The sequence below is a fragment of the Penicillium digitatum genome, chromosome 2 (assembly GCF_016767815.1).
Source record: "Penicillium digitatum chromosome 2, complete sequence".
Lineage (NCBI taxonomy): Eukaryota > Fungi > Ascomycota > Eurotiomycetes > Eurotiales > Aspergillaceae > Penicillium > Penicillium digitatum.
Window position 1 is genome coordinate 4,148,279 of NC_089385.1, and position 25,653 is coordinate 4,173,931.

The 25,653-nt window shown below is 49.8% G+C and overlaps 5 protein-coding genes across 5 annotated transcripts; 2 read left to right on the top strand and 3 right to left on the bottom strand.

Moving 5' to 3' along the window:
- Positions 1 to 1,496: 1,496 nt before the first annotated feature.
- Positions 1,497 to 1,898, bottom strand: Pdw03_7477 (Nonribosomal peptide synthetase; the record flags this gene model as incomplete). The annotated part of the gene is made up of 1 exon (XM_066101668.1): positions 1,497 to 1,898. The coding sequence occupies one exon, from the start codon at positions 1,896 to 1,898 to the stop codon at positions 1,497 to 1,499; it is 402 nt and encodes a 133-aa protein (XP_065956751.1).
- A 31-nt stretch (positions 1,899 to 1,929) lies between these two features.
- On the bottom strand, positions 1,930 to 2,634 carry Pdw03_7478 (AMP-dependent synthetase/ligase; the record flags this gene model as incomplete). Its single annotated transcript, XM_014678363.2, has 1 exon — positions 1,930 to 2,634. One exon carries the CDS (start codon positions 2,632 to 2,634, stop codon positions 1,930 to 1,932), a length of 705 nt encoding a protein of 234 aa, XP_014533849.2.
- Positions 2,635 to 9,221: 6,587 nt separating this feature from the next.
- Positions 9,222 to 20,949, top strand: Pdw03_7479 (Histone acetylase complex subunit, putative; the record flags this gene model as incomplete). The annotated part of the gene is made up of 4 exons (XM_014678359.1): positions 9,222 to 9,273; positions 9,338 to 9,495; positions 9,571 to 20,217; positions 20,266 to 20,949. The coding sequence occupies 4 exons, from the start codon at positions 9,222 to 9,224 to the stop codon at positions 20,947 to 20,949; spliced, it is 11,541 nt and encodes a 3,846-aa protein (XP_014533845.1).
- A 398-nt stretch (positions 20,950 to 21,347) lies between these two features.
- On the bottom strand, positions 21,348 to 22,252 carry Pdw03_7480 (MRNA splicing protein Yju2; the record flags this gene model as incomplete). Its single annotated transcript, XM_014678358.1, has 2 exons — positions 21,348 to 21,889; positions 21,952 to 22,252. The coding sequence occupies 2 exons, from the start codon at positions 22,250 to 22,252 to the stop codon at positions 21,348 to 21,350; spliced, it is 843 nt and encodes a 280-aa protein (XP_014533844.1).
- Positions 22,253 to 23,162: 910 nt separating this feature from the next.
- On the top strand, positions 23,163 to 25,530 carry Pdw03_7481 (20S cyclosome subunit (Cut9/Cdc16), putative; the record flags this gene model as incomplete). The annotated part of the gene is made up of 2 exons (XM_014678357.1): positions 23,163 to 23,259; positions 23,321 to 25,530. 2 exons carry the CDS (start codon positions 23,163 to 23,165, stop codon positions 25,528 to 25,530), a joined length of 2,307 nt encoding a protein of 768 aa, XP_014533843.1.
- Positions 25,531 to 25,653: the final 123 nt, after the last annotated feature.

Here is a 25,653-nt window from a genome sequence, read left to right on the forward strand (position 1 = left end):
CCGGGACTCCGTTGACCCTGACCTTCGCATTTTCACCAAAGGAGCCATCGTCAACGGCTTGTGGGAAACAGGATTGTCACCCAATGCTGGTGATGGCACCCAATGGCTTGGTCGCATGGTGCACAATCTGTTCCAGCTGATTAAAAAGGCGATCCAGAACATCCGAAGCATATTCCTCAGATGTAGTTGTCGACCAGTAGCGTAGTTCGACCTCGACGTGGGAGGGGGCGGGAAAAATAGCCACGCAAAGGTCATTATTAAAGAATTATCTTTGGTCAGTCTGATCAGTTTTTAGTTCCCCAGATACTTACCTCAGTTGCATCCTCCATATCAATGAGTTTGATGTCGATCTTATCTCTCCTGTCATTCGCAGGAGATGGTTGTGTTGAGAACGGGTTCTGCACTGTCAGAACTGTATTAAACAGCTGCTGGTCATTGTCTAAGTCCTTGATTCCAGATTTGCGAAATATGTCGAGCATGGAACAGTACTTGCTGATGGTCATCTCGACGCTGGACATCCTTCTGCTTCTGTCGTAGCGTGTCCAGCACCGTGCACGTGGGATCAATCAGAATTCGACACGGAATAACGTTGAAAAATGAATCAACAACATTCCATACTTCAAGGTGAGGGGTATCACGCCCAGAAGTGATGGTTCCAAAACAAACATTGTGTGAATTAGTCAAAGATGATCTCCCCGTCGAGTCGGGTCTTGTGAACTCAGGAGTTTCTGACGTTTGGAATCAACGGTCTGACCTTGGACCACCATCATATGTGTGCAAAACAAGGATAGAGTATTCTTTGAGAGGAAGTCCTGCACCGAGATTGCCAAATTTCTTCTCCGACACAAAGTGAGAACTCGCATGGCAGTGATGGAATCGCCTCCCAGAGCGAAGAAGTGATCGTCTGTTCCAATGGCCTCCTCATCTAATGATAGGGCTGTGGCAAAATTTGCGCGGACAAATCGCTCTTGTTCTGTAGTTGGTTCCCTTTTCTCTGCCATTAGATTAACTAGATATATCTGCAATGTCTCTCTATCCATTTCTGATGCAATCTGGCGTAGTGCCTTGCGGTCAGCCTTTCCACTGGGGCTTAGTGGCAGACGGGATAGCGAAATAAAAAATGAAGGTATCATATAGGGTGGAAGTTGACGATTCAGATGGCGTTTTAAACCCTCAAGGGATTCTTGATTTGGTCTATGCGGCGAGAAAAACAACTCCCGATGGCCATGACAAGCGGAGTTGATGCCCGCCGTCATTTCTACCGTCGCAGGATCATGGACGAACATGAAAAGTCTTGGTCTCCGGATGCCGGCTGATTTGATCAATTCTGCAATAACTGCAGTATCATGTTGGTATCTCTCGGCACAATGCTCAATCTCGTGCAACTCAATCCGCTGCCCAATGAGCTTGACCTGTGTATCCTTTCGGCCGACCAAAGTCAAAGACCCTACGGCGTTCAAGACAGCGAGATCTCCAGTCTTGTAAAGTCGGTCTCCTCACAAGAAAGGAAAGTTCTCGCTCCAGATTGGATCACGAATGAAGGCTACAGCTGACTCCTGGGCTCGATTGACATACCCTCTTCCAATAATTGGCCCACCGATGAGTAGTTCTCCTACCGAGCCGATAAGCTGAAGCTCATCATGGTTTTCGGGATCAACAATCCAGTTAGATGCATTTGGAGAAGATCCGGCATTGCTCACATCGGAGTTAGGAGTCAAGGGCGTTGTAGTGGTCGTGTACATAGCGCACTCAGCCGGTCCGTAGGATTGATGTAGCTGGACTCGCGAGGCCCACATCGCCAGATCAGAGACTGAAGGTGGCTCCCCTCCGAGGATCAGGGTTTGGAGGCAAGGGACTACGACTGGCGATAGGGTTCGTGCCACTGAAGGAGTCAGCATAGCGACGTTGACTTGCATGGTTGTCATTGTTTTAGCCAAGCTGTTCATGCGTTGAGCTCCAGAAGGCACACAGACGCAGCCTCCCGCGCCAAGCAACTTGAATCAGCATATCTTCCACCGATATGTCGTCATCAAGCTGCGTGCGGAAAGGGAATGTTGCAAAAGTTGGCCCAGCAATACGATTTATCTCTGGAACTGGAACATTTCGGCCGGAGACTGTCAAGCCGTAAATCACATCATTCGAGGAAGTCTGAGAAGAGATCACAAGAGCCCATGCCAATTTGATTTTATTGGCAAGGGCCCAGTTCATATCTGACTTGGCTAGGGCAACTTGCTGGCTTCTGATCTGCCAGTTTGGCTCAACGAGCGGCCGCCGGGGAAAGACAGGGAACCTTTTTGCTTGGACATTAATGAACTCTTGACTCCAAAAAAAGCGATCCTCCTCAATGCTCAACTTAGAGATGTAATCAATGACAAGATTGAAGGCAGGGCGTGGTGGCAGTCTGTCTCCGCTGTAGATTTGCTGGAGATCCTCAAGCAGCTGCAGATATGACCATCCATCAAAAAGAGCGTGGTGTATGGTCATCAGAGAAATGCCAGAATCCAATCCACTGGAGGTTTGTCCAGGATGAAATTTCACACGCGCAAGGGGAGTCCCCAAGTTCATCGACTGGCCACTTTCCATAGCTGAAATCTCCTTGCATGAGTAGTTGTGCTTGGTAACAACTTGGAGCATTTGGCCATCTTGTATTTCAATGATACTTGTTCTGAGGATGGGATGTACGAGCCAAACTCACTTGACGGACCTATGTGGGCAGTTTCGGTCATGCCGTTCTTTGCGAATTGTTCAAATTCGTCTCCAAAGTTGAATCGTCCGTTTGTTTACTTCGGTTTCTTTCTAGCATCAGTTCCACGTGATGTCAAGTTACATTCTTCTTGCACTGCAACTGGCAGTTGTATCACTTCTAGTCACCTTCTGGCGCGCCTTTACCCCAAATTCTTGGTCGAATAGAGTGATTTCCTACGTTCTCAATGTCCGCAGTACTCTGTCATACATCAAAAGCACACTGCTAACGTTCATTCTCGTGTCAATGGAGAGGCTTTTGATCTGGTGGTACTCAATCTATTCCACAGATGGTGCAACGTCCATCCCAACTTGCCCCTACCGATTTTCAGATGGCGGGGAGAGTCTCAAGTTTCTGGAGGGAGAGAAGATCTCTCGTCAGTGATCTGAGAGATATGGCCCAGTGTACCGCATATGGGTTGGCCTCACGCCAGAAATGCAAGTTCCCTCTCCTGAGATGAACTGTTCAGGCTAAAAGAACGTACATCATTGTGACCCGGGCGGATGAGATTAAGACGGTCTTCAAAAACTCTGGCAACCACTACAAGGCCTCCAACCAGAATGGTGGATGGGTAATGGGCGATCGAGTTGGCGATGGTGTCGGGCTGATTAGTTAAGGACATTGGAGAAAGGTCCATGCTGTAGTTTCACCACCATTCACCCAGAAGCCTACGACATATGTTCCCTTTGTACAGTCTCACATCTCTTACCATTTTTCCGAGTTATACAAGGAACATGAGGGCGGGAAAGCGCTGCGAATCAAGCCGGCCGAGGATCTCAAGCTTTTGCCCTTTTGGGTTATAAGCGACCTTTAATATGGAAATTTGTCCCCGGAAGTGACAGAGGAACTCTTGCTCATCACCGATCTTCACACTGATGTGTTTCAATATGCCTTTAAGGGGGGATTGTCACTCTTCTCCTTCAGCAAATATTTTCACCCGGCTTTAAGGAGCAAGCTGCACATCTTCCACACACAAATGGTCCAATTTCAATCGGAAATCATATATACATGCAATAAACCATGACGATGCCTCTGCCTGTGCTATTATTACCTTGTATCAGGCCGTCGAACAAGGTCAAATTACACTGACCGAGCTGATCCACACATTGGACGAAGCGCTGTTCGTTCTTCTTTTGATTCTAATAATCTTGGATTAGATTTAGCTACTCGGACTACCTGCAATGCATAGATTGATTCCATGAACTCATTTTGCCCAGGTGTCTGCATTCCCAGTAGGAAAGTTGTCAACCTTTTTCCCTGATCATGTGCGCTTCGAGGCAATGGGATTCAAATTTCACGATACAAGTTGAATAGGTAGAATACAAGACTGGTCTTATGTCAGGCTTGTCTTTCTCCATGTCCAATAAGCTACTACCGACTGCCCAAGACAAGCTAGGTGATCCATGAGCTTTGAGACATCGACGCAGCCTATATCCGACGGAACCCAGGTCTAGTTCCTACCCCGTCAATTCTATAAAGCATCGTGCCATGTGAATGCAAAGGACAGTTCGAAATTATCGAATCCCGAGGTAGGCAATCGACAGTTCCTATGCTTTTAATGCCCAGTGTCCCTCCAATTCCAAGATCCCTGCCACTATCAGTGGCGATCGATGTCGATCTAAAGCTAGTCTGAGCCAATGTGCTTTTCGTGGATCTGCACGGATCTTCTCTCCATCCCCTTGAGGCTGATGGAAATGCAGCTTCTTAGACCAACATGAAATCCGAGTATTCATCTGATGATCACTAGGGATTTTTGCATATAGAACCTTCAAGGTGGATCAACCTGCATCATGTTCGATCCGCAATAGCCGTACAGATCACCCGTAGCGCTTTGGATCCATTTCGGGCCCAAGCGTTTGGTTGCATGGAAAACATTGTCAAGTGCTCCTGGACTTTTTCCAACCTCATGTCGAGCTCCAGAAGATAAAGCTTGATCCGAGTTTTCGCTAGATCGATCAGATCACAAGACAAAAAACATAGGTCTGTCTGGCTCTGGGTTTGCATACAGGTCTCAATGACCTTGCTTGAAGCGTCGAAAACTCCTTGCTTATCCATTTTCTGAATAGCAGAAAAGCACAAATTAGCCAGGCTAGCATGTACCGTGTGCCGGTTGAGCGGGTCGACTCCAGTGCTGGCAATGTAGCTTGTGGGCTCAAACGCAACTCGTGCAGTCAGACCTGATTTCTGAACATTCTGACTGAGCTCCACAGAGCCGGTGCCTCGAAGCAGACATTTATAAATATCTCTTCCACCCGGAAATGGTCCCAGCTTTGGGATGATGACATGCGCGAAGAGACACAGATCTTCATATTACTTATGAATGCTGTAGTTACCGTCAGAGAGCATTCTCCCCAGCATTGGACTAACAGCATGCCAATATTGGCGTTGGTCTAGATTGGCAAAGGTCATTGACTTGCTGAGCGTACGATGGGGCATATCTGCCTCTTGCGCGACCGCTGGCACAGTGACTCCGAGAGCTTGCACAGTCGAAGAGACCGTCATTTTGGTAGGGTGGTATGAGGGGTTTTCCAGAAAAGAAGTGTGTCGGAGGTGTTGATTGTCATCTAAAAAGGCATTCTAAATGTAAGGCATTAGAACCTATATTCCACGCCAATGCCATCGTTCCACGTCCCGGCAAGCCCACAAGAAAAGTCACCTGCAGTATCAAAAGAAGTTCCGCATCGTATTTGCTGAGGGCAAATAATTTCCGTGACCTCGTGTTACGCACAGAGTGCTACGTTCGGCACCGAATCGACAGATCACATTATGCAAGGGATGTCTACGTACCGTGCACGGTTCCATCTGTTGCTACATGACTCAGCTCGCTTGTGTAAATGCCAATAATCTCTTTAAGGAACTGTTAGGTCTAGGTTCAAGGTAGGCTGAGGTATATTCATACGTCCTCAAGGCCGTTAATGGTTCGTTTATGGTGAGGGAAACACACTAAGCTACCTCACTAGTACTTCAGCCCACCGCGACCCATGACACCGTGCAACGAATAGCGCTCATAGCGTGGCTCTAAGAAAAGCAAAGAAAAAGCCAAGGCTGCCAATGGGGGCCTGGCTGTGATGACCAGTTTTACGACTGCCCGAAATAGTTACGTGGGACGAATTGGTTGATGGTTCAAAGTTAGGACCCAAGCTCTGGCTGCCGATGAATACTTATGCTGAGGTCAATATAGGCAACGGATATCCCAAGGTCTTTGAGCTCCGTTAGTAGCTTCCGTTGGCATATGTAGAAATATTTCAGACCAAGTTCTTTTAATTGAACCGTGAAATTAGCACAAGAGACGACACCGAGCTCGAGCTATATTCTAGCTATAACAAGTGATATATCTAGAAGTTAAGATAACAGCGGGAGCGATGGCATTCTGCGTGTTCATCACTCCTTAACTGGTATCTAAAGTGCCCTCAATTTCCTAAAACCAGACCGGAGGGTAAAAGGTTCACTTTAGTGAACGCGGATTTAATTTAGACTCGACTAATATAGCAAATGAAAACACAGCAAGCGCCGTTAAGTGCAAACCCAGCTGGAGACCAGATGGTTCGAATTTGCACGATGTACATAGGCATGGGTGATCTTCTTATCTTAGCAATTCAGAAAGGCCACAAAGACAAGCAGTAGAAAACCAGCAAGCTTGAACAGAGCGATGATCAGGGGATTATTCCGCAAGCATTAAGTGCCACCTAAGTCGCAAACACGCGATTGTAATCACGAGAGCTGAATTGCCCATGGAGATTATTTTGTTTCTCAGCTCGAATTTTTCTATCCTCTCGTGCATTCTATGTGCATGTTTCAAGCCTTATGTTTCCATACGCACCACTGAATTTCTATTGTCGCTGCCAATACTCTGCACTGGTAAAACAAAATTTGGCACCTTAAGCTCAGATCAGAGTCATAAGATTTATAGACCGTTTTGGCAGGGCAATCGGGCAGGGATGGATGCTATGACGATCATCGACACTTGATATTTTCCCTGATGGAAATTTGTTGGCATGCTCCTCCATCACCGATCGACAAGATAGAGCCTGGAGAGCTGATACAGGCAAAGGGATGTCAAGTGTTTATCGTGGAGATACAACGGCTTCTCAAAATCACCATGTTTTTCTCCGGCTTGCACTTGTTCTGGTTTTTGCTGATATCTATAATGTGTCCCCTTTTCCACCTATATGTTCGATCGAATTAGGGCTTTTGACCCAGGCACACATCCCATTTAGTTTTATCGTTGCATGTACTGTCGTGTTAGAAGCATCGGTCCCGATGGGTATATCTGCAGCCAAGAAGACTGAATTACATCCCATCAAACCCAGTCGACCGTCGCTTATATCAGCCCCTAGAAAAGGGCCAATGCGTTCCATGATAAGTGAAAGGTAATTCTCCGTTCTCTAGCTCAGCTGCGCTAGGCATCCCGGTATTTCTTGTGCGTCATTGGAAATGAGAGACTCCGTTGGGAGTGAGTCGGCGGAGCCCTCACGTATTCAGCCGTGTCCGGAGAGACTATGCAAGAGGCTTGAAGATCTATCGATTTATCCTCAGACAAAAATCGACTTTGGTCGGCGGGCCTCATAATCAGGTACAACGAAGGGGCAAATAGTGACCGCCACTCTACGAGATAGATCCTCAACGGCCCGGTCAATATTTGCCTTTGTGAATGTAAATTTCCATAGATGTATTTGTAATTATTGATTCCCAACAGGACGACACTTTAAAATTGTTGATAGCAACTTCCAACTTGGTGGTGAGAATCGCAAATGTCGCACATTGAATCATCCGGTGCGTCTTACTGATGTGGAGCTTGGGGGCAATAGATACCCCGCACCACATTCAGCTGGAGCTCTGTACTGTTCCAGAAAGCTTTCTCACAGAGGTATCTCTCTTCAGCATCGCCTTTGGCGTGCGCAACCGCGGAGCATAAGTGAACCAGTTTCGCGCCATATCCGACATTGGGTTGGTTTGAACAGTCCGGTTGTGATCTATAACCCACCTGAAGCAGAGGTCTACCGCCAATACAATCGAAATGCGGTATTCCATGCTGAATAGAAAGTCTTTGAAACCTTGTAGGAATTTCGTCTGGGGGGACGATAGTCACGGCTGCCCGATTGCGGGGGCTGACACCACGTGGAAGGAGGATTCGATGGTTACGAGCCACATTGGGGCTTTCACCATCAAGATACCAGAGTCGTTGCCCAGAAAAAAAGCTCAGATTAGAATCCTGTGTTTTACAATGTGTGTGAGGTGTACTGAGAAAAACCTACCATGTAGAATGACTAGAAACTCTAGTGTTACTAGGCAGAGGACAATCTTATTGCCGTTCTTCAGGGGTGTTAACGCGGGTTTTTTGATGGCATCATTTTGCATAATTCTCTGATCAGATAATCGTAAGTATCTGATATTCTGATGTTCAAAGAATCCTTAGAGCCAGGGCGATAAAAATTGCTCGATTCTACAGATTGTCTTTCCATGATAACAACCGCTCGCACCAGCCTTTTATTTTCGGGGCGTTGTGTGGGCCACACCTCTCGATTCTCGAAATTTAAAGATAGACCCTATGTTCTCCATGAATACGGCTCTTGCAGAGATGACCAAGCTGCTAACTATGTATCAGTGTGTTAAATAAGCCCGAGGTGCGTGATAGGATGTATGCACATGTATAGAGGTGGATAATATCCTTAATAAACATCGCTCCATGAGTTCATAACGACCCATCATACTAAATTTCTAATATACTAGCAAAGGAGGTTAACTCTGGGCCCTTGGGAGATACAAAGACAGACTCTACAGCTAATAAGCGCAATGTTGCTTTTGGAGCTTGTGCTTACCAGCCCCAAAGTACCTAGGACTGATAGAGCGATACCTACATTACATTCCATTTCGAAGAGAGCGGCTATGCAGAAGGGAGAAAACAAGACAAAAAGATCCGTGAGCAGATCACGAACAAAGATGAACAGAAAGACACTCATATTGAAAAGTTGAAGCCGTATAGTTCTGCAAGGCTGCACCTCGAATGGGAGATCCTCGGAACGGAATAATCATCTCCGAAACTAGCACCAAATGCGGACTAGTGTTTCTTTCGGGGTCTCTGCGATAGCCCGCGTCCTCTGCTCTGCTCTCAAGAATATCGCGCCGCATACAATATCCAACTTTCTCCCCATCTCCCTCAGCCTCTCCTCCCCCCGCGGGGTAATTCGATTCACTCATTTGCTGTCCGGAATTGATTTCTTCAAATGGACTAAGCAGTTTGTTTACCTGGAAAAGCCAATGACTTGATGATTTCCTTCGTTTTAAGTTCTCCAGTCTCCGATCTTTCCGCATATCGACCGAGTTCATAGAGCTTTTGTGACACCACAACACAACATATGAGAGCCCAATCCCCGCGGAAAGGCTGCGCACACTCCGCTCTCAACAGCCGGCCTCTTGGCCCGGCCGTAATTGCTGTTTCTTTCCATTGAGTCGCAACCCTCGAGAAGGGACCACAGCGATGGAGCGAAACATAGATATCTACGCCAGCAAGCTCGGCGATGAGAAATTGGGTATGTTGCTGGAATCTGCACCAAGTGAATCCGTTCTGCCGTTCGGTGCTAATTACGTCGATAGACGTCAAAGTCCGAGCCAATGTCGCTACCGAGTTACGAGACAGCATTGAGCCTTTATGCTCGGGTGCAAGCTATCCTATATTCCTAGCGAAGCTATGGCCGGTATTCAAAACTATTCTGAAGGGAGACCCTGTCTTTTTCAGCATGTCTTACGACCAGGTAAGATTGGTTGGAACAAGCTTGCCGTTGGTGAATGTTGCGCGTAAAGGGCTAACCGCTTTGGTCATCCATTAGAAATTACGAAACTGCATTCTGGAGACATTACACCGATTGCCGATGGGCTCTCCCGACGTGGAGCCTTACGCCGTCGATATGGTCGATTTGTTGATGGAACTTGCGCGGATCGAGAACGAAGATAATGCGGTGCTATGCATGAAGACCATAATGGATTTGGAGAGGAACCAAGCCAAGGCCACCGCACACCGAGTGCAGGCTTTCTTGGAGCTGATTCAGGAAATGTTTCAGACCATGGAGCAAGTGGTTCGGGATACTTTCGACACTCCCAACCAGGCCACACCCTCGGGAATGCCATCAACGCCCAACGCAACAGCACAGAACTTCCAATCTCCACGACCGAGCTCCCCTGCCACCTCAGTGTCAGACCTAGGACCTGATCAGCAGTCGAGCAATGTTCTCCTCAAGGGTATGCAATCGTTCAAAGTCCTCGCAGAATGCCCGATTATCGTCGTTTCAATCTTCCAGACACACCGCGCATCGGTGCCGGCTAATGTCAAGCTCTTCGTGCCGCTCATCAAAACGATTTTACTGCTTCAGGCGAAGCCACAGGAAAAGGCACATGCAGAAGCAGCAGCCCAAGGCACAATCTTCACGGGTGTGTGTAAGGAAATCAAAAATCGCGCTGCATTTGGAGAGTTCATCACGGCCCAGGTGAAAACGATGAGCTTCTTGGCATACTTGTTACGTCTTTATGCCCACCAGCTGCAGGACTTCCTCCCTACCCTTCCTTCTGTCGTCGTGCGTCTCCTTCAAGATTGTCCACGAGAGAAGTCAGGTGCAAGGAAGGAGTTGCTTGTAGCCATTCGTCACATTATTAACTTCAACTATCGCAAGATCTTCCTTGAGAAGATTGATGAACTTCTAGATGAGCGGACTCTCATCGGAGATGGCCTCACTGTCTATGAGACCATGAGACCATTGGCCTACAGCATGTTGGCTGATTTAATACACCATGTTCGCGATCATCTGAGTCGTGACCAGATACGACGAACAGTCGAAGTCTACACTAAAAATCTTCACGACGATTTCCCTGGCACCAGCTTCCAGACAATGAGTGCAAAGCTTCTCCTGAACATGGCTGAAAATATATCCAAACTAGAAGACAAGCGTGAGGCACGGTATTTCTTAATCATGATTCTAGATGCCATTGGTGACAAGTTCGCATCGATGAACCACCAGTTTAAGAACGCTGTTAAGGTTTCCAGAGCCTACAAAATTTTCCGACAGGACACCGAGCCGTGCGCCGAGAACTACCTTGCTGAGAAGGATCAGCCGCCAGACTGGGATGAAATTGACATTTTCTCGGCTTCTCCCATCAAGACATCTAGTCCGCGTGATCGTGGAGGTGACCCTGTTTCCGACAACATTTTCCTCTTCCGAAACTTGATTAATGGGCTAAAGAATATCTTCCGGCAACTCAAGAATTGCAACCCAGATGATGTTCAAATTGATCCGAACAGCGTTCCCATCAACTGGTCGGAAGTTTCGTACGGTTACAATGCAGAGGAAGTTAGTGTGATTAAGAAGCTCTTCCACGAGGGAGCTCGTGTGTTCCGCTACTACGGAGTGGATCAGTCTCCGCCTGAGATGAACTACGCATCTCCATTCGACTTCCTCGCAAGCCAGTACACTGCCCCAATGTTGCGCGAAGAGAAGGAGCTTCTGGAAAGTTTCGGCACTGTTTTCCACTGCATTGATACCGCAACCTTCCACGAAGTCTTCCATTCTGAAATCCCGTACCTACATGAGCTCATGTTTGAACATGGGGCTCTCCTTCACCTGCCCCAGTTCTTCTTGGCTAGCGAGGCCACTTCTCCTGCGTTCTCCGGTATGGTCTTGCAGTACCTAATGGAACGCATTGATGAGGTTGGGACTTCGGACATGACGAAGGCAAAGATACTTCTGAGGATGTTTAAGCTTTCCTTCATGGCCGTGACCTTGTTCTCAGTGCAAAATGAGCAGGTACTCCATCCGCATGTGACAAAGATCGTAACCAAGTGCATTGAGCTTTCAGTCACAGCTGAGGAGCCTATGAACTACTTCCTTCTTCTGAGGTCTCTCTTCCGAAGCATCGGTGGGGGGCGATTCGAGCTCCTGTATAAAGAGATCCTCCCGCTTCTAGAAATGCTCCTCGAAACATTCAATAACCTATTACTTGCAGCTCGCAAGCCGCAAGAACGGGATCTCTACGTCGAACTCACTCTCACCGTTCCTGCCCGGCTCAGCCATCTCCTCCCTCACCTCAGCTATTTGATGCGCCCAATCGTGGTCGCCTTGCGTGCCGATTCTGATCTCGTAGGTCAGGGTTTGCGCACTCTCGAACTATGCGTGGACAACCTCACAGCGGACTATCTCGATCCAATCATGGGTCCAATAATGGATGAGCTGATGACTGCACTTTGGGATCACTTGCGTCCGTCTCCTTACAACCATTTCCATGCACACACAACTATGCGCATCCTGGGAAAACTTGGCGGACGGAATCGGAAGTTCCTTAACCACCCCCCGGAACTGTCGTTCCAGCAGTTTTCTGATGATAATCCAAGCTTCGATATCAGGCTGATCGGCCCGAACGAGAAGCGGCCTTTCCCTACAGACATCGGTATCGATCTGGCCGCGGGTAAACTTATGGAGGTCCCAAAGACGGACTCCGGGAAAGCTTCGGACATCTACTACAAACAGCAAGCCTACCGCATGCTCAGCTCCCACCTCAAGCTCCAAATTGGCCACGACAACATCCCCGAGGATTTGGCAATCTTAATCAGACTCCATGCCAATGATCTCTTCGAAAATAAGCCGGGTGCTATGGCAGACATTCTTGATAAGTCTGAAAGATCCACCTCTATTCCAAAGAAGATCGTGCAGGAAGCAACTTTGAAAAAGCTGATTAAAGCTTGTATCTTTGCCACAACTATCCCTGAGCTCGAGCAAACCGCCACAGCGTTTGTAGCGGATGTTTGCAAGCACTTTGCTCTTGTGGAGGTCGGCCGCGCCCTGGCACAAGTCCGACACGGTCGCAAAGCCTTTGACGTTGCAAATGGAGAAGGCCCTGTGTATCTGGACTCCAGGATTCTCGCCGAGGCTTTGGTCGACTGTTTATCATCCGATGAGGTCCACGTCCGAGAAGCAGCCGAGCAGGCAATGGTGGTTGTGAAGGATGCCGCTGGCGTCATCTTTGGATCACCAGAGAAAGCAGCTAAGCTCCCATTCTTCGTGCACCTGGGCCGTGTCTTCTGTCACAGCTGCTACAGCGAAGAGTGGTTCACCAAAGCTGGTGGCAGCCTAGGAATCAGCATTCTCTCAACCAAGCTGGACTTGGGAGATACCTGGCTCTATGAGCGACACGTCGAATTTTGTCGGGCTTTGATGTATGTAATCAAGGACACACCTGCGGATCTCCCTGCTGCTACGAGGCTTCAGTCACAAAAGACGATGACCTTGATGTTGCGGCGATGCGGCAAGCTTATCCCCAAAGAGGATTTAAAGAATGAGAAGAGCCGCTTGCTTGCGTTATGCGGCTTCTTCGTCTTTGAGCTTGCGCACATGAATAAACATGTTCGGGAGACTGCTCGCCGTTGCTTCAGCACATTGAAGGAAGTTCTTGGCTGTGAGGTGCATGAGCTTATTCTTCCCGTTAGAGATCGTCTCTTGCAGTCGATCTTCAACAAGCCTTTGCGTGCCTTGCCTTTCCCCACACAGATTGGCTTCATCGATGCCATCACATACTGCCTCGGCCTTCACAACGAAATCGTCACTTTCAATGAACCGCTGAACCGTCTGATGCTGGAATCTCTTGCTCTCGCTGACGCTGACGATGAATCTCTAGCGTCTAAGCCAAATGAGTTCAAGACTGCAGATTTGATTGTAAACCTCCGTGTTGCTTGTCTTCGCCTCCTATCCATGGCGATGAGCTTTTCTGAGTTCGCCAACACGCCACAGAATACGAGCAGGGCTCGCATAATTTCTGTCTTCTTCAAGTCACTCTACTCTAAGTCACAAGAGGTAATCGAAGCCGCGAATGCGGGTCTCCGTGATGTTCTCACTCAGACCAACAAGCTTCCGAAGGATTTGTTGCAGAATGGACTGCGCCCTATCCTCATGAACCTTCAAGATCCAAAGCGCCTTAGTGTTGCTGGCTTGGATGGTCTTGCTCGTCTTTTGACACTCCTGACCAACTACTTCAAAGTCGAGATTGGCGCTCGTCTCCTTGATCACATGAAAGTCATCGCGGATGATGCGGTGCTGCAGAAAGTGTCTTTCAGCCTCGTTGAGCAAAATCCGGCCATGAAGATAGTCGCTGCTATCTTCAACATTTTCCATCTTCTTCCACCTGCTGCCACTTCGTTTATGGAGCACCTTGTCAACAAAGTCTTGGATCTCGAACTGAAGCTTCGAAGAACGTCACACAGTCCATTCAGAAAACCGCTTGTAAAGTATCTCAATCGCTACCCCAAAGAAAGTCTTGCTTTCTTCTTTGCGCGCTTCAAAGATGAGCGGTTTGGGCGATTCTTCGGACAAATACTGGCGGATCCTGAGAGTGAAGCCCTGCGCAACGCCATCGTCGCGGACTCGGATGGCTTCTCCGCTGCTGCCTTCGGGCAGGACGCTGGTGACGGCAAGAACACTGCTGCTATTAACGGAGTCTATGTCGCACACTCCCTCTGTTCCTATAGTACAACCAAGTGCTGGTTGGTTTCGCACGCAGAGATGAGAAACAAGCTCCTGACTTCCGGCAGAGACCTGGAGAGGAAGCTTCGTGGTGACAGACTGCCGGCTGATGAGCGACTTCGAGTTGAGCAGGCCGAAGAACAATTGATGGACATTTTCACCCTGTACTTGGCGGAGGCCACCCACGATTTGGACTTCCTGTTCGAAGTGATTGACGGACTCTCTGCCGATGAGTTGAAACGCACGCTTGCACTTCCCAAGTTCATCTACAAGAGCATCATCTCAAATGAGTCTATTGACTACCGGCGCTCTGTTATCATGCGCTGTCTAGACCTCTATGGTCAGAAGAGCTGCCCACAGAAAACTAAAACTTATGCCTTCCGCCACCTTGTTAACCCGATCTTTGCCATGGACGTCCAGATTACTTGGAATAGCCCTCCAAATACACCAAAGTTGATGGATAAGAGCATGACCGAGTCTATTCAGAGTCGTCTATGGAAGCCACAGCTAGCTGATCTGAGTGAGGAGTCTAACCAAGCTGGCGTCGACCACTCTCGCATGGAGTTGCTACAGTTGTCTGCTTTGCTGATCAAGTATCACTCACAGACAGTGCAAGATTCCAGGAAAGATATCATCAAGTTTGCCTGGAACTACATCCGACTCGAGGATATCATCAACAAATACGGTGCCTATGTTTTGATCAGCTACTTCATTGCACACTACGAGACTCCATTCAAGATTGTAATCCAGGTCTATGTTGCCTTGCTTAGGGCTCACCAGAATGAAGGAAGAGCCCTTGTTACCCAAGCTCTTGATGTCTTGGCCCCTGTTCTCCCCACACGAACAGCCAACAGCTCAGGAGCAGAGGCGCGGTACCCCTTGTGGGCTAAATGGCCCCGTCGTATTCTAGCCGAGGAAACTGCCAACCTTCAGCAGGTTATGAGCATCTTCCAATTTTTGGTTCGGCAGCCTGATCTCTTCTATGAGTCCAGGGAGCACTTTGTGCCACTCATTGTTCCATCCCTAGTCAAGATCACGGGCCCACCAAACACCTCCAACGACAGCAAGAAGCTGGCATTGAACTTGATTAGCTTGATTTGGCACTGGGAAGAAAAACGGGCCCAGAATGCCGAGGCCAGCAACTTGGCCAATGGGACATCTGAATCTCCAGTTGCCAGGAAACGGAAGCTGGACGAAGCCCAAGAGCCATCGCCATCCCCCGCCCTTGGTCCTCCTATTAGCCGCGAAAGATCGGACTATACTGTGCCCAATGATTTGCGTGCGTCATTGATCAAGTACCTCATTACCTTCATCACCACGATCCCTGAGCGCTTCCTCGTTCCAGCGGCCCAGATCCGCGACAAGCCGACCACAAAACAGCAGAACCATGTGCCTACTGGGGACATGATCAACAAGGCTATTAACCTACTTCGTAGCCTCCTCTCTCGCGAATATTGGGGGGATCTGGATATTGATCTCTACCAAAAGGTGACCGAGCCAATCCTAGTGGGCGACAAGGGTGAGAAGGTCGAGGACAAAATTACTTATATGGTCAACACGCTACAAGTCATCAGGGTGCTTATCGCGGCCAAACCCAACGAGTGGATCGCTGCTCGTCTGCCCACGATCCAGAAGCTTCTCGAAAAGCCCTTGAAGTCGGATAACCCAGAGGTTCAGGATTGTCTACATGGACTAGAAGATGACATGGATGTTTTGCACAAGCTGCCGCCTCCCGTTCGTCGTGTTCTTGACGCGATTCCGGATGAACAGCCTGACGAGGAGGATGCGATGGACACTGAAGGGACGCCTTCGGAGTTCGGTTCATATTTGTCTGCCATTGCCACTGAAACGCTTTCGGCTAGTAACTACGTTTCAAGCCTGAACATTCTGTGGACGCTCTCCAAGATCAAGCCCGCTGAGATCGATGCCCACATCCCGGCGGTAATGAAGGCTTTCTCTACAAAGCTCGCCAAAGAACATGTTGCTGCTTCAACCCAAAATGGCAGTCAGCTGACGAATGGCACTAAGCCCGCCGAAGGAGCCCCAGCTACCGATCAGCAAGAATTTGAGATTGGCGTTGATCTCATCCTCAAAACTATTGAGCTTATCTCCGTTAGAATGTCTCACCTTGGTGATCAGCGTCGTCCATTCTTGAGTGTTCTCGCACAGATTGTGGAGCGCTCACAAAATATCGAGCTTTGCAGCAAGATTTTGGGCATGGCTGAATCATGGATCTTCCATTCCACCGAGTCATGGCCTACCCTGAAGGAGAAGACCGCTGTTTTGCACAAGATGCTTCTTTTTGAATCCCGACCTGATCAGACAATGTTGAAGAAATTCCTTGATCTTGTTATTCGAATTTACGAAGACTCGAAAATCACTCGAACTGAATTGACAGTCCGTCTGGAACACGCTTTCCTGATTGGTGCAAGAGCCCAAGATGTTGAAATGCGAAACCGCTTCATGCAAATCTTCGATCGGAGTTTGACTCGCCTTGCAAGCTCGCGTCTCAGTTATGTTCTCACATGCCAAAACTGGGATACCCTTGCTGACTCCTTCTGGTTGGCCCAAGCATCGCATTTAGTGCTTGGATGTGTGGACATGACAACCACTGCCCGATTGCACCCTGAGGACTTCACCCTGTTTCCCGTGTCATTCCTTTTCGGCAGCGGCGATAGAGATGCCAGGAAAGCCGATGTCATGGTTGACAACCAGCTGGAGACTTTCGTTGCAGAGCGGAGGCGATTCTTGTCAGATGTCGGCGATGTCAGAGTTCGCGATCTGATCGAGCCTTTATGTCAGCTTCAACACACCGATTCGAATGTTGCCTACCAGCTGTGGACTACCATATTCCCTCTCTTCTGGTCCACAATCTCCAATAAAGACTGCAGTGACCTAGAGAAAGACATGGTCACGCTGCTCACTCGTGAGTACCACCACAGACAGTTGGACAAGCGGCCCAACGTCGTGCAAGCCATCCTGGAGGGTACTGTGCGTGCTAGTCCCCGGTTCAAAATTCCTCCTCACGTTATGAAATACCTCAGCCGAACTTACGATGCATGGTACACCGCTGCGACATACCTTGAACAATCAGCCATTAATCCCATCATTGACACTCCTACTGTCCGCGAAAGCAACCTTGATGCCCTCGTTGAGGTTTACGCAGGCCTCCAAGAGGATGACTTCTTCTACGGAACCTGGCGCCGCCGTTGCAAGTTTGTTGAAACTAATGCCGCCCTTTCGTACGAGCAACAAGGAATGTGGGATAAGTCTCAACAACTGTACGAGAACGCCCAAATCAAGGCCCGCTCCGGTGCCATGCCATTCTCGCAGGGAGAATACTTCATTTGGGAGGATCATTGGCTGATTTGCGCCCAGAAGCTCCAGCAATGGGAGATTTTGAGCGACTTCGCCAAGCACGAGAACCTTAACGATCTTCTACTGGAGGCCGCTTGGAGAAACATTGAGAATTGGCAGAGTGAAGGAAATCGTGAGCAGCTTGAGTCATTGATCAAGTCAGTGTCCGATGCTCCAACTCCCAGGCGCACCTTTTTCCAGGCCTTCATGGCTCTTCTCCAATACCACACGAAGAAGGACAACATCCAGGACTTTAACAGCGTTTGCGATGAGTCTATCCAGCTCTCGATTCGCAAGTGGCTTCAACTGCCGAAGCGCATCACCAACGCCCACATTCCCATTCTGCAGCATTTCCAACTCTTGGTGGAGCTACACGATGCCAGCCACATCTGTAGCAGCTTAGCTCAGACAAATGAAAGGAACTTGGATACCAAGTCCGCCGAGCTCAAGCTACTTCTCGGGACCTGGAGAGACCGTTTGCCCAATCTCTGGGATGATATCAACACATGGCAGGATCTCGTAACCTGGCGCCAGCACATCTTCCAGCTCATCAACGGCACCTATCTCAGTCTTTTGCCTCCACAGACGAATAACGTAGCCAGCAACTCTTACGCCTACCGGGGTTACCATGAGACAGCATGGATCATCAATCGATTTGCCCATGTAGCTCGAAAGCACCAGATGCCAGAGGTCTGCATCAACCAACTCAGCCGTATCTATACCCTTCCGAACATCGAAATCCAAGAGGCCTTCCTCAAGCTTCGGGAGCAAGCGAAGTGCCACTATCAGAATCCGAAGGAGCTGAACAGCGGCTTGGATGTGATAAACAACACTAACCTCAATTACTTCGGGCCGCAGCAGAAGGCCGAATTCTACACGCTTAAGGGTATGTTCCTTGCTAAGCTTGATCATGTCAATGAGGCCAATGAGGCGTTTGGAGTTGCCCTTTACTATGATCTCCGCCTTGCTAAAGCCTGGTCTGAATGGGGACAATACAGTGACCAGCGCTTCAAGGCTGACCCGACTGACTACGAGCTGGCTAGCAATGCTGTTAGTTGCTACCTAGAAGCGGCTGGTCTCTACAAGAGTGCGAAATCCCGGAAACTGCTCAGCAGAATCCTCTGGCTTCTCAGCCTGGACAACGACGAAGGGAAGATCGCAAGTGCGTTTGAAAACTTCAAGGGAGACACTCCTGTGTGGTACTGGATTACTTTCATCCCTCAACTTCTTACCAGCTTGTCCCACCGGGAGGCGCGTCTCTGCAAGGCTGTTCTGGTCAAAATCGCCAAGTTGTACCCACAGGCTCTGTTCTTCTTGCTTCGCACAAACAGAGAGGACATGCTGAGTATCAAGAAGCAGCATGACCAGAAACAGGAGAAGCTGAATCGAGCCAGACTGCAGCAGCAAGGTTCTTCGCCAAGTACGAAGCTAAATCCCGCAGGTGCCGATAGCTCTCCTGCTCAGAAAGCCCAAGCTTCAGCCGCATCGACCAATGCTTCCCCGTCAGTCCCGCCTGCAAACTCACCTGCTACACAAAGTTCGGCCCAAACACAAAACCAGTCTCCCGCGCAGCCACAAAACCCCATGCAGGCATCACTGCAAACTGTCCAAACCTCGGGCCAAGCGCAGCAAACTCATCTACAAGTGCCAGGTCAAAGTGGAACACCCCAACAGAACCAGGTCGCACCTGTGGAGGGCGAGAAAGAACCACTGAAGAAGCCTTGGGAGTACTCGGACGAAATTATGTCTGGACTCAAGACGGCATTCCCTCTACTTGCTCTGTCCATGGAGACAATGGTTGACCAGATCCACAAGAACTTCAAGTGTCCCCCCGACGAGGATGCCTATCGACTCATCGTTGCTCTTTTGAATGATGGGCTGGCCTATGTGGGTCGCATGCCTGGATCTTATGCCCAAGACTTCAAGCTGCCTGCCGCAACAGAAGCGAACATCACCCGATTCGCAGAGACAATTCTCCCGGCTCACATTCGCAAGTCGTTCGAGGCGGACTTTGTGACCAAGAAGCCAACCATGAACGAGTACATCCACAAGTTGCGGCGTTGGCGTGACAAATTTGAGGAAAAGCTCGATCGCAGATCACAGCACACATTCCTCGAGAACTCTTCACCTCACCTGAGTGAGTTCCGCTTCTTAAAGTTTGATGAGGTCGAGGTTCCTGGCCAATACCTACTACACAAGGACAAGAACCAAGACTTTGTCCGCATCGACCGCTTCCTTCCCGATGTGGACCTCATCCGAGGCATTGGTGTCTGCCACCGTCGCTTGAAGATCCGCGGACACGACGGCAGTATGCATGCATTTGCTGTTCAGCATCCCGCTGCCCGCCACTGCAGGCGCGAAGAACGCATTCTTCAACTATTCCGGATCTTCAATGGCCTCCTTGCAAAACGCAAGGAGAGTCGCCGCCGCAATTTGTACTTCCACTTGCCGTTAATGGTTCCACTAGCACCACACATTCGTTTGGTGCGCGATGATTCATCGTACATCTCCATGCAGGGCATTTATGAGGACTATTGCCGCCGTAAGGGAATCAACAAAGATGACCCGGTGCTCTTCACGATGGACAAGATGCGATCATTAGCAGAAACCAAGCAGAACGTAAGTGTGTCGTACACATCTCTCTTAACTAGAGCTAACAATTCCCAGCGCACTCCCGATCAGCAACAGGTTCTTCGCACAGAAATCTTGACCGCGATTCAAGACAAATGGGTCCCGAGCACCATCGTGTTGGAATACTGCCAGCAGACATACCCCAACTTCTCGGACTTTTGGCTCTTCCGTCGTCAATTTGCCTACCAGTACGCAGCGATTGCTTTCATGACCTACGTCATGCACATTGGCAACCGGTACCCAAACAAGATCATGATATCTCGTTCGACGGGCGATATTTGGGGTGCCGAATTGATCCCCACAATCAACCCGGCGAAGGCGTTCTTCTATAACCCCGAGCAAGTCCCCTTCCGGTTCACGCCGAATATCCAGACACTTCTGGGTCCTATTGCAACGGAGGGTGTTTTCGCTTGTGCAATGATGGCAATCGCACGCTGCCTGACGGAGCCGCGACACGAGCTTGAGCAACAGCTCAGCGTTTTCGTGCGCGACGAAATGATGTTCTGGGCTACGGCCCACCACCGCGGTGTCCTGCCCCCTGGACAACTCCGCGACCTGGTCTATAACAACAGCGAGATCATCGTCAACCGTGCTGTCAGTCTTGCCAGCCCACCGGAGGGCAACTTGCCTGCCAATCAGACCACCATCGATCTGATCTCCAAGGCAGTCAACCCTCAGCATTTGGCGTCGTGCGATGCGTTGTGGATGCCGTACCTGTGAGTATCGTTTTTTGTCGATCTGCGCGTTTCTGTCATACCAATTGGCGATGGGGACTTTCTGCATGGCTATGATGCTTTCTGAAGCGGTGGTTTCATCTCTGGGTCTGTTTTTCTGAGCGTGGGTGCTTCGGCGAGGTGCGCAGCGTTTCTTCACGTTACTATGATTGTGATACCGATTTCTTTCTTGTTTTAATACCGTCTACAACTTCATTGATACTTCGAAATATTAGCTCCGATAGTTATTGATACTTCGATTTCATTGCTATCTGTGAATTTCATTTGTAGCCTGATAACGCCTGCCCAGTGGTTAATTTCCAGTTATCAAATCATGATGCCGTAAACGCTCGCTTGAACTCCATGCCCATGACAGAAAAAAAAAAGGCGTTAAGACGTTGGAACTTATTCCTTGCTTGGCTTGGGCGTCAAAGCGTTACCCTCGGGGCCACGGCGGCGCTTGTTGATTCTCTTGCCCCATGGGTAAGGATTTTTCGGCGGAGCCCCAATCCTTGCGTTGAATTCTTCAATTTCAGCGTCCATCGCTGCCTGGCGTACGGCACGCTGCTTGGCCCTGAACTCCTGGAGAAGAACCTCCATCTCCTCATCCTCTTCCTTAGCAATGCGGAGGGCCTCCTCATCGACCTTTTCCTGGGCAGTAGCGATATCAGCTTTGTCGCCGAGGGCCTCGGTGCGCTCGATGCGCGCATTGCGGGTTCGGATTTCGTCGAGGGCGTCAGCGACCTGCATCTCGCGCTTGGAGTCGAGCATCTTGTCTTCGAGTTCGGCCATCTTGTCACGCTCGAGCTGCTCTTCCTTTGCGCCATGCTCCTTCTCAAGTCGGTCAAGAGTCTGCTCCTCGGTCTCGTCGTTGTACTTTTCGTCTTTGGCGTCACGCCAGACTTCGAAGTTGCGCTTGGCGCCGCGTTCGCACTGGTAGTCGTTGTCTAGTACTGTGTGTTAGATTTTTTTTTATGTCGAGATGTTAGCAGCATGGGTTTGTACTAACTCTTGGGATCGGTGCGGAAAGTGATCTCGCCGCTGCAACGGCTGCAACGGATGTAGAACCGGAAGATCGGGATTGACAGGTACTTCTCTTCAACGGTCTCCTTGCGCGCGTTGAACTTACGACCCTTGGGAATGAACTCGCCACAATGAGTGCATTTCATCGAGAATGGGGTCATCAGACGGCTGGCAGTCAGTTTCGGCTCGGGTTTTCCATCCTTGCGAGAACGCTTGGATTTGCCCTCGATCGCAGACGGATCAAAGTCCGGTGGGTAATACTTTGAGAGGACCTTACGCTCAGCCATCGTGCTCCTGGGTGGTGGATGAAACTGGGGGTTGTGGAGGGGAAGATGGAAAGGAAAACAAACCTGGGAACCGCGGTCCTTTGTACGCTTCATTGCGATTATCACGTGGCGATTAGCGTATCGCCGGCAACGATAACGGATGTCGATAAGATGATACGGATATTCGATAAAGACCGAAAGCCACGTGGTGGGGTAGCGATAAGGGAACGTTCTACGAAGCGGTGCAAGACAAGGTCATGGGCCCCCGAGGGAAGGCACTCTACTCTACGTGTGTTCACGATCATTTGACTGAACCTGGCGGACCTTTCTAGTTAAAATTGAATTTCATAGGAATAAGTCTACATTCATCCCACAAAAACTACCTAAGAAACACAACTCGCAAGCTTAAGTAGAAGACCTCATAGATACCAGATGTACGATTGAATCGTTCAGCCCTACGAGCCATTTTTAATAGCATGGATTGGTACAGGAGTGTAAGAAGCATATATGTGACTAGGGGTAGGTGCTTAGCATGGTTAACCAGTTGATTGTTTTGGCATGGGGCAAAAGTGGAAAGTCACGTGGGTTCATCTATCCTGCACTCAGCACAATATAGGATTAACACTGTTGTCAGTGTCTTTTTTACGATTGATTCGTAGTACTAGCTATCATTTGGAGACATTTCACATTGAAAGAAGCGTGTTGTTCACTCGATAGATGTCCTTTAGATCAATATGTTGTACTACATAGTTACGTACTGGGTATGTTGTGACAAGCACGCACGGGCCACTGTTTGGTTCACAATAGGGCAAGGACCCGCTCGTGCGAAAGTGGCCTGCGACGCGCATTGCTTTGCCAGATTTATCCGGGTTCTCAAAGGAATCTCGATGTCCGTTTTGACTCCATTACTTGCCGAGCCCCATCTGTCGATATGGAAAGGTTCCTGCGCTCGTGGCGACAGGACGCGTTGAATCGTGGCCAGCATGATTCCGCAATCTACATAGGGGACAAAGTCCTGGCGCTGACCAGTGAGGACTACACACACCGTGAACAGACAGTGATACAAGGGATACTGACATACTGGCAAAGACAGTGACTCTGACGCGTTTTGGCTGGCTCAGGTACATTTCTCAAATAACAACTTCACACGCGCCCTGGCCCTTCTCTCCCGCAAGGATCTCGTTTCTCGAAGCACCGCCTGCCGCTACCTTGCTGCGCACTGCTACATCAAACAGAATCAATTCGAACAAGCCCTCTCCATTCTTGGTGAACACAACCCTACGGACCTCATCCGCAATAACCACACCCGGCGCAAGATCCAACACCAAAGCCATGTTACACTGCGCAATGGGAAGAGCGCGATGCCGCGGAGTGATCGAGCCGAGGAGCGAGAACGCGAGGATGCCAATAATGTGCGATTTGAAGCTGCTATGTGTTATTTACGGGGCCTTTGCTTTGCTAAGCAGAATGCGTTTGACCGTGCCCGGGACTGTTATAAAGATGCCGTGCGGATTGATGTGCAGTGTTTCGAAGCATTCGACCAGCTCATGAAGAACTCCCTAATGTCTCCCACCGAGGAATTGGAATTCCTTGAATCCCTTGACTTTGATTCCGTCTCATCTCCCGATCCCATAATGGCACAAGAAGCCGCCCACTTCACGAAGATGCTGTACACGACCCGTCTATCGAAATACTCCTCCCCTACCATCCTTTCCGACGCCACCGAAACCCTATCGACACATTACAATCTTGCCGACAACCCCGACATTCTCCTATCCCGCGCCGAAGCTTTGTATACGCAATGTCGGTTTGCAGAAGCTCTGGGGTTGACGTCCTCTATCCTCTCCACATCCCAATCAACCGACCTGTCCACCACAAATCCCAGCATTCCAGCACAGAATAACCTTGGTCATGCTCCAGCCATTTATCCGCTCCACTTGGCTTGCCTTTACGAGACCGGTGCCACAAATGCCCTATTCCTACTCTCTCACATGCTCGCGGATCACTCCCCCGAGGAGCCATATACATATCTGGCAATTGGTGTCTACTATTTGTCGGTATCCAAGGTGGCCGAGGCGCGGCGCTTCTTCTCGAAGGCTTCACTGCTAGATCCTCATTCGGCCCCGGCTTGGATTGGATTCGCGCACACCTTTGCGGCAGAGGGTGAACACGATCAAGCTATCGCAGCCTACAGCACTGCTGCTCGACTTTTCCAGGGCAGCCATCTCCCCCAACTCTTCTTAGGGATGCAACATCTCGCCCTCAATAACATGGCTCTGGCACACGAGTATCTATGTGCGGCTCACGCGATGTCCACTGGAGCTGCTCCCGGCTCTGTGCCTTCCCTCACACCGAATCCCTCGGGGGTCGTCTCAGCCGTCGGTGGGGATCCACTGGTTCTCAACGAGCTGGGAGTTGTCCTTTATCACCAGAATCATCTTAGCGGTGCCATCGAATTGTTTGGGCAAGCACTGGCCCTAGCTACTTCTCTCCACTGCGAACCCAGCGCCTGGGTGGCTACACGTGCGAACCTGGGTCATGCCTTCCGTCGCATGGGCCGTCTCTCTGATTCCCTTCGTGAATTCGATGAATGCCTCCGCGTGGGCGCAGGAGGGAGCAGTATGGGCTACTCGCCATTTTTGGGCGGTGGTACGGGTGGCTCCGCGGCGATCGCGACCGCATCCGGGGTTGGGGGCTACGAAGATCGGGGGCTGATGGGTTCTCTACACACGTCTCGTGGCCTTGTGTTACTAGAATTGGGACGAACCACGGACGCGGTGACTGCCTTGCATGAGGCCGTACGTGTACTTGGAGCGAGTGGTGGCGGCGATGCAGCCGGGGGTGCGGGCGTGGCCGGTACATTACTTTCCCGGGCACTCGAGCTCTGGGCCCTGGAGGGGCGACAACAGGACCGTATGGCTTTGGAGGATAGTATGCGAGAAGCCAGTGCAGCCCCTTCCAAACGCCGGGGGTCAACTCGGTCTCGTGAACACAAGGGCAAAGAGCGAGTCGCTCCGGAAGAGATGTCTCGACGGCGTGCACGTCAGGGGCCCTTTGTGGAAGGGTGGACGGAGGAGGCGGCTCAGATCGTCACGCCCCCGGCTGAAGACGAGAAGGTTGAAATGGATCTCGACAACGAAGCTGACGGGCTTTTGCGCCGAGCTCTCGGCCGTGTTCGAAATACACGACAACGTCGGCCAGCAGTACCTACCACCCCAGACATGGATGCCCGCGAAACGCCTGCTCCATCCAGTCGCAGTCGGGGGATACGACATGGTCGGAGTCACTCTGGACAATGACGAAGCTTTTGAACCCTCCCTGTCTAGGTGACATTTTGCGTTCTTTTCCATGCATTGCAGCGGGCGTTTCTGTTGTCAGGGGAAAACGGCTGGAGGCTGGGCAATTGGTTTTTTAATGCAACT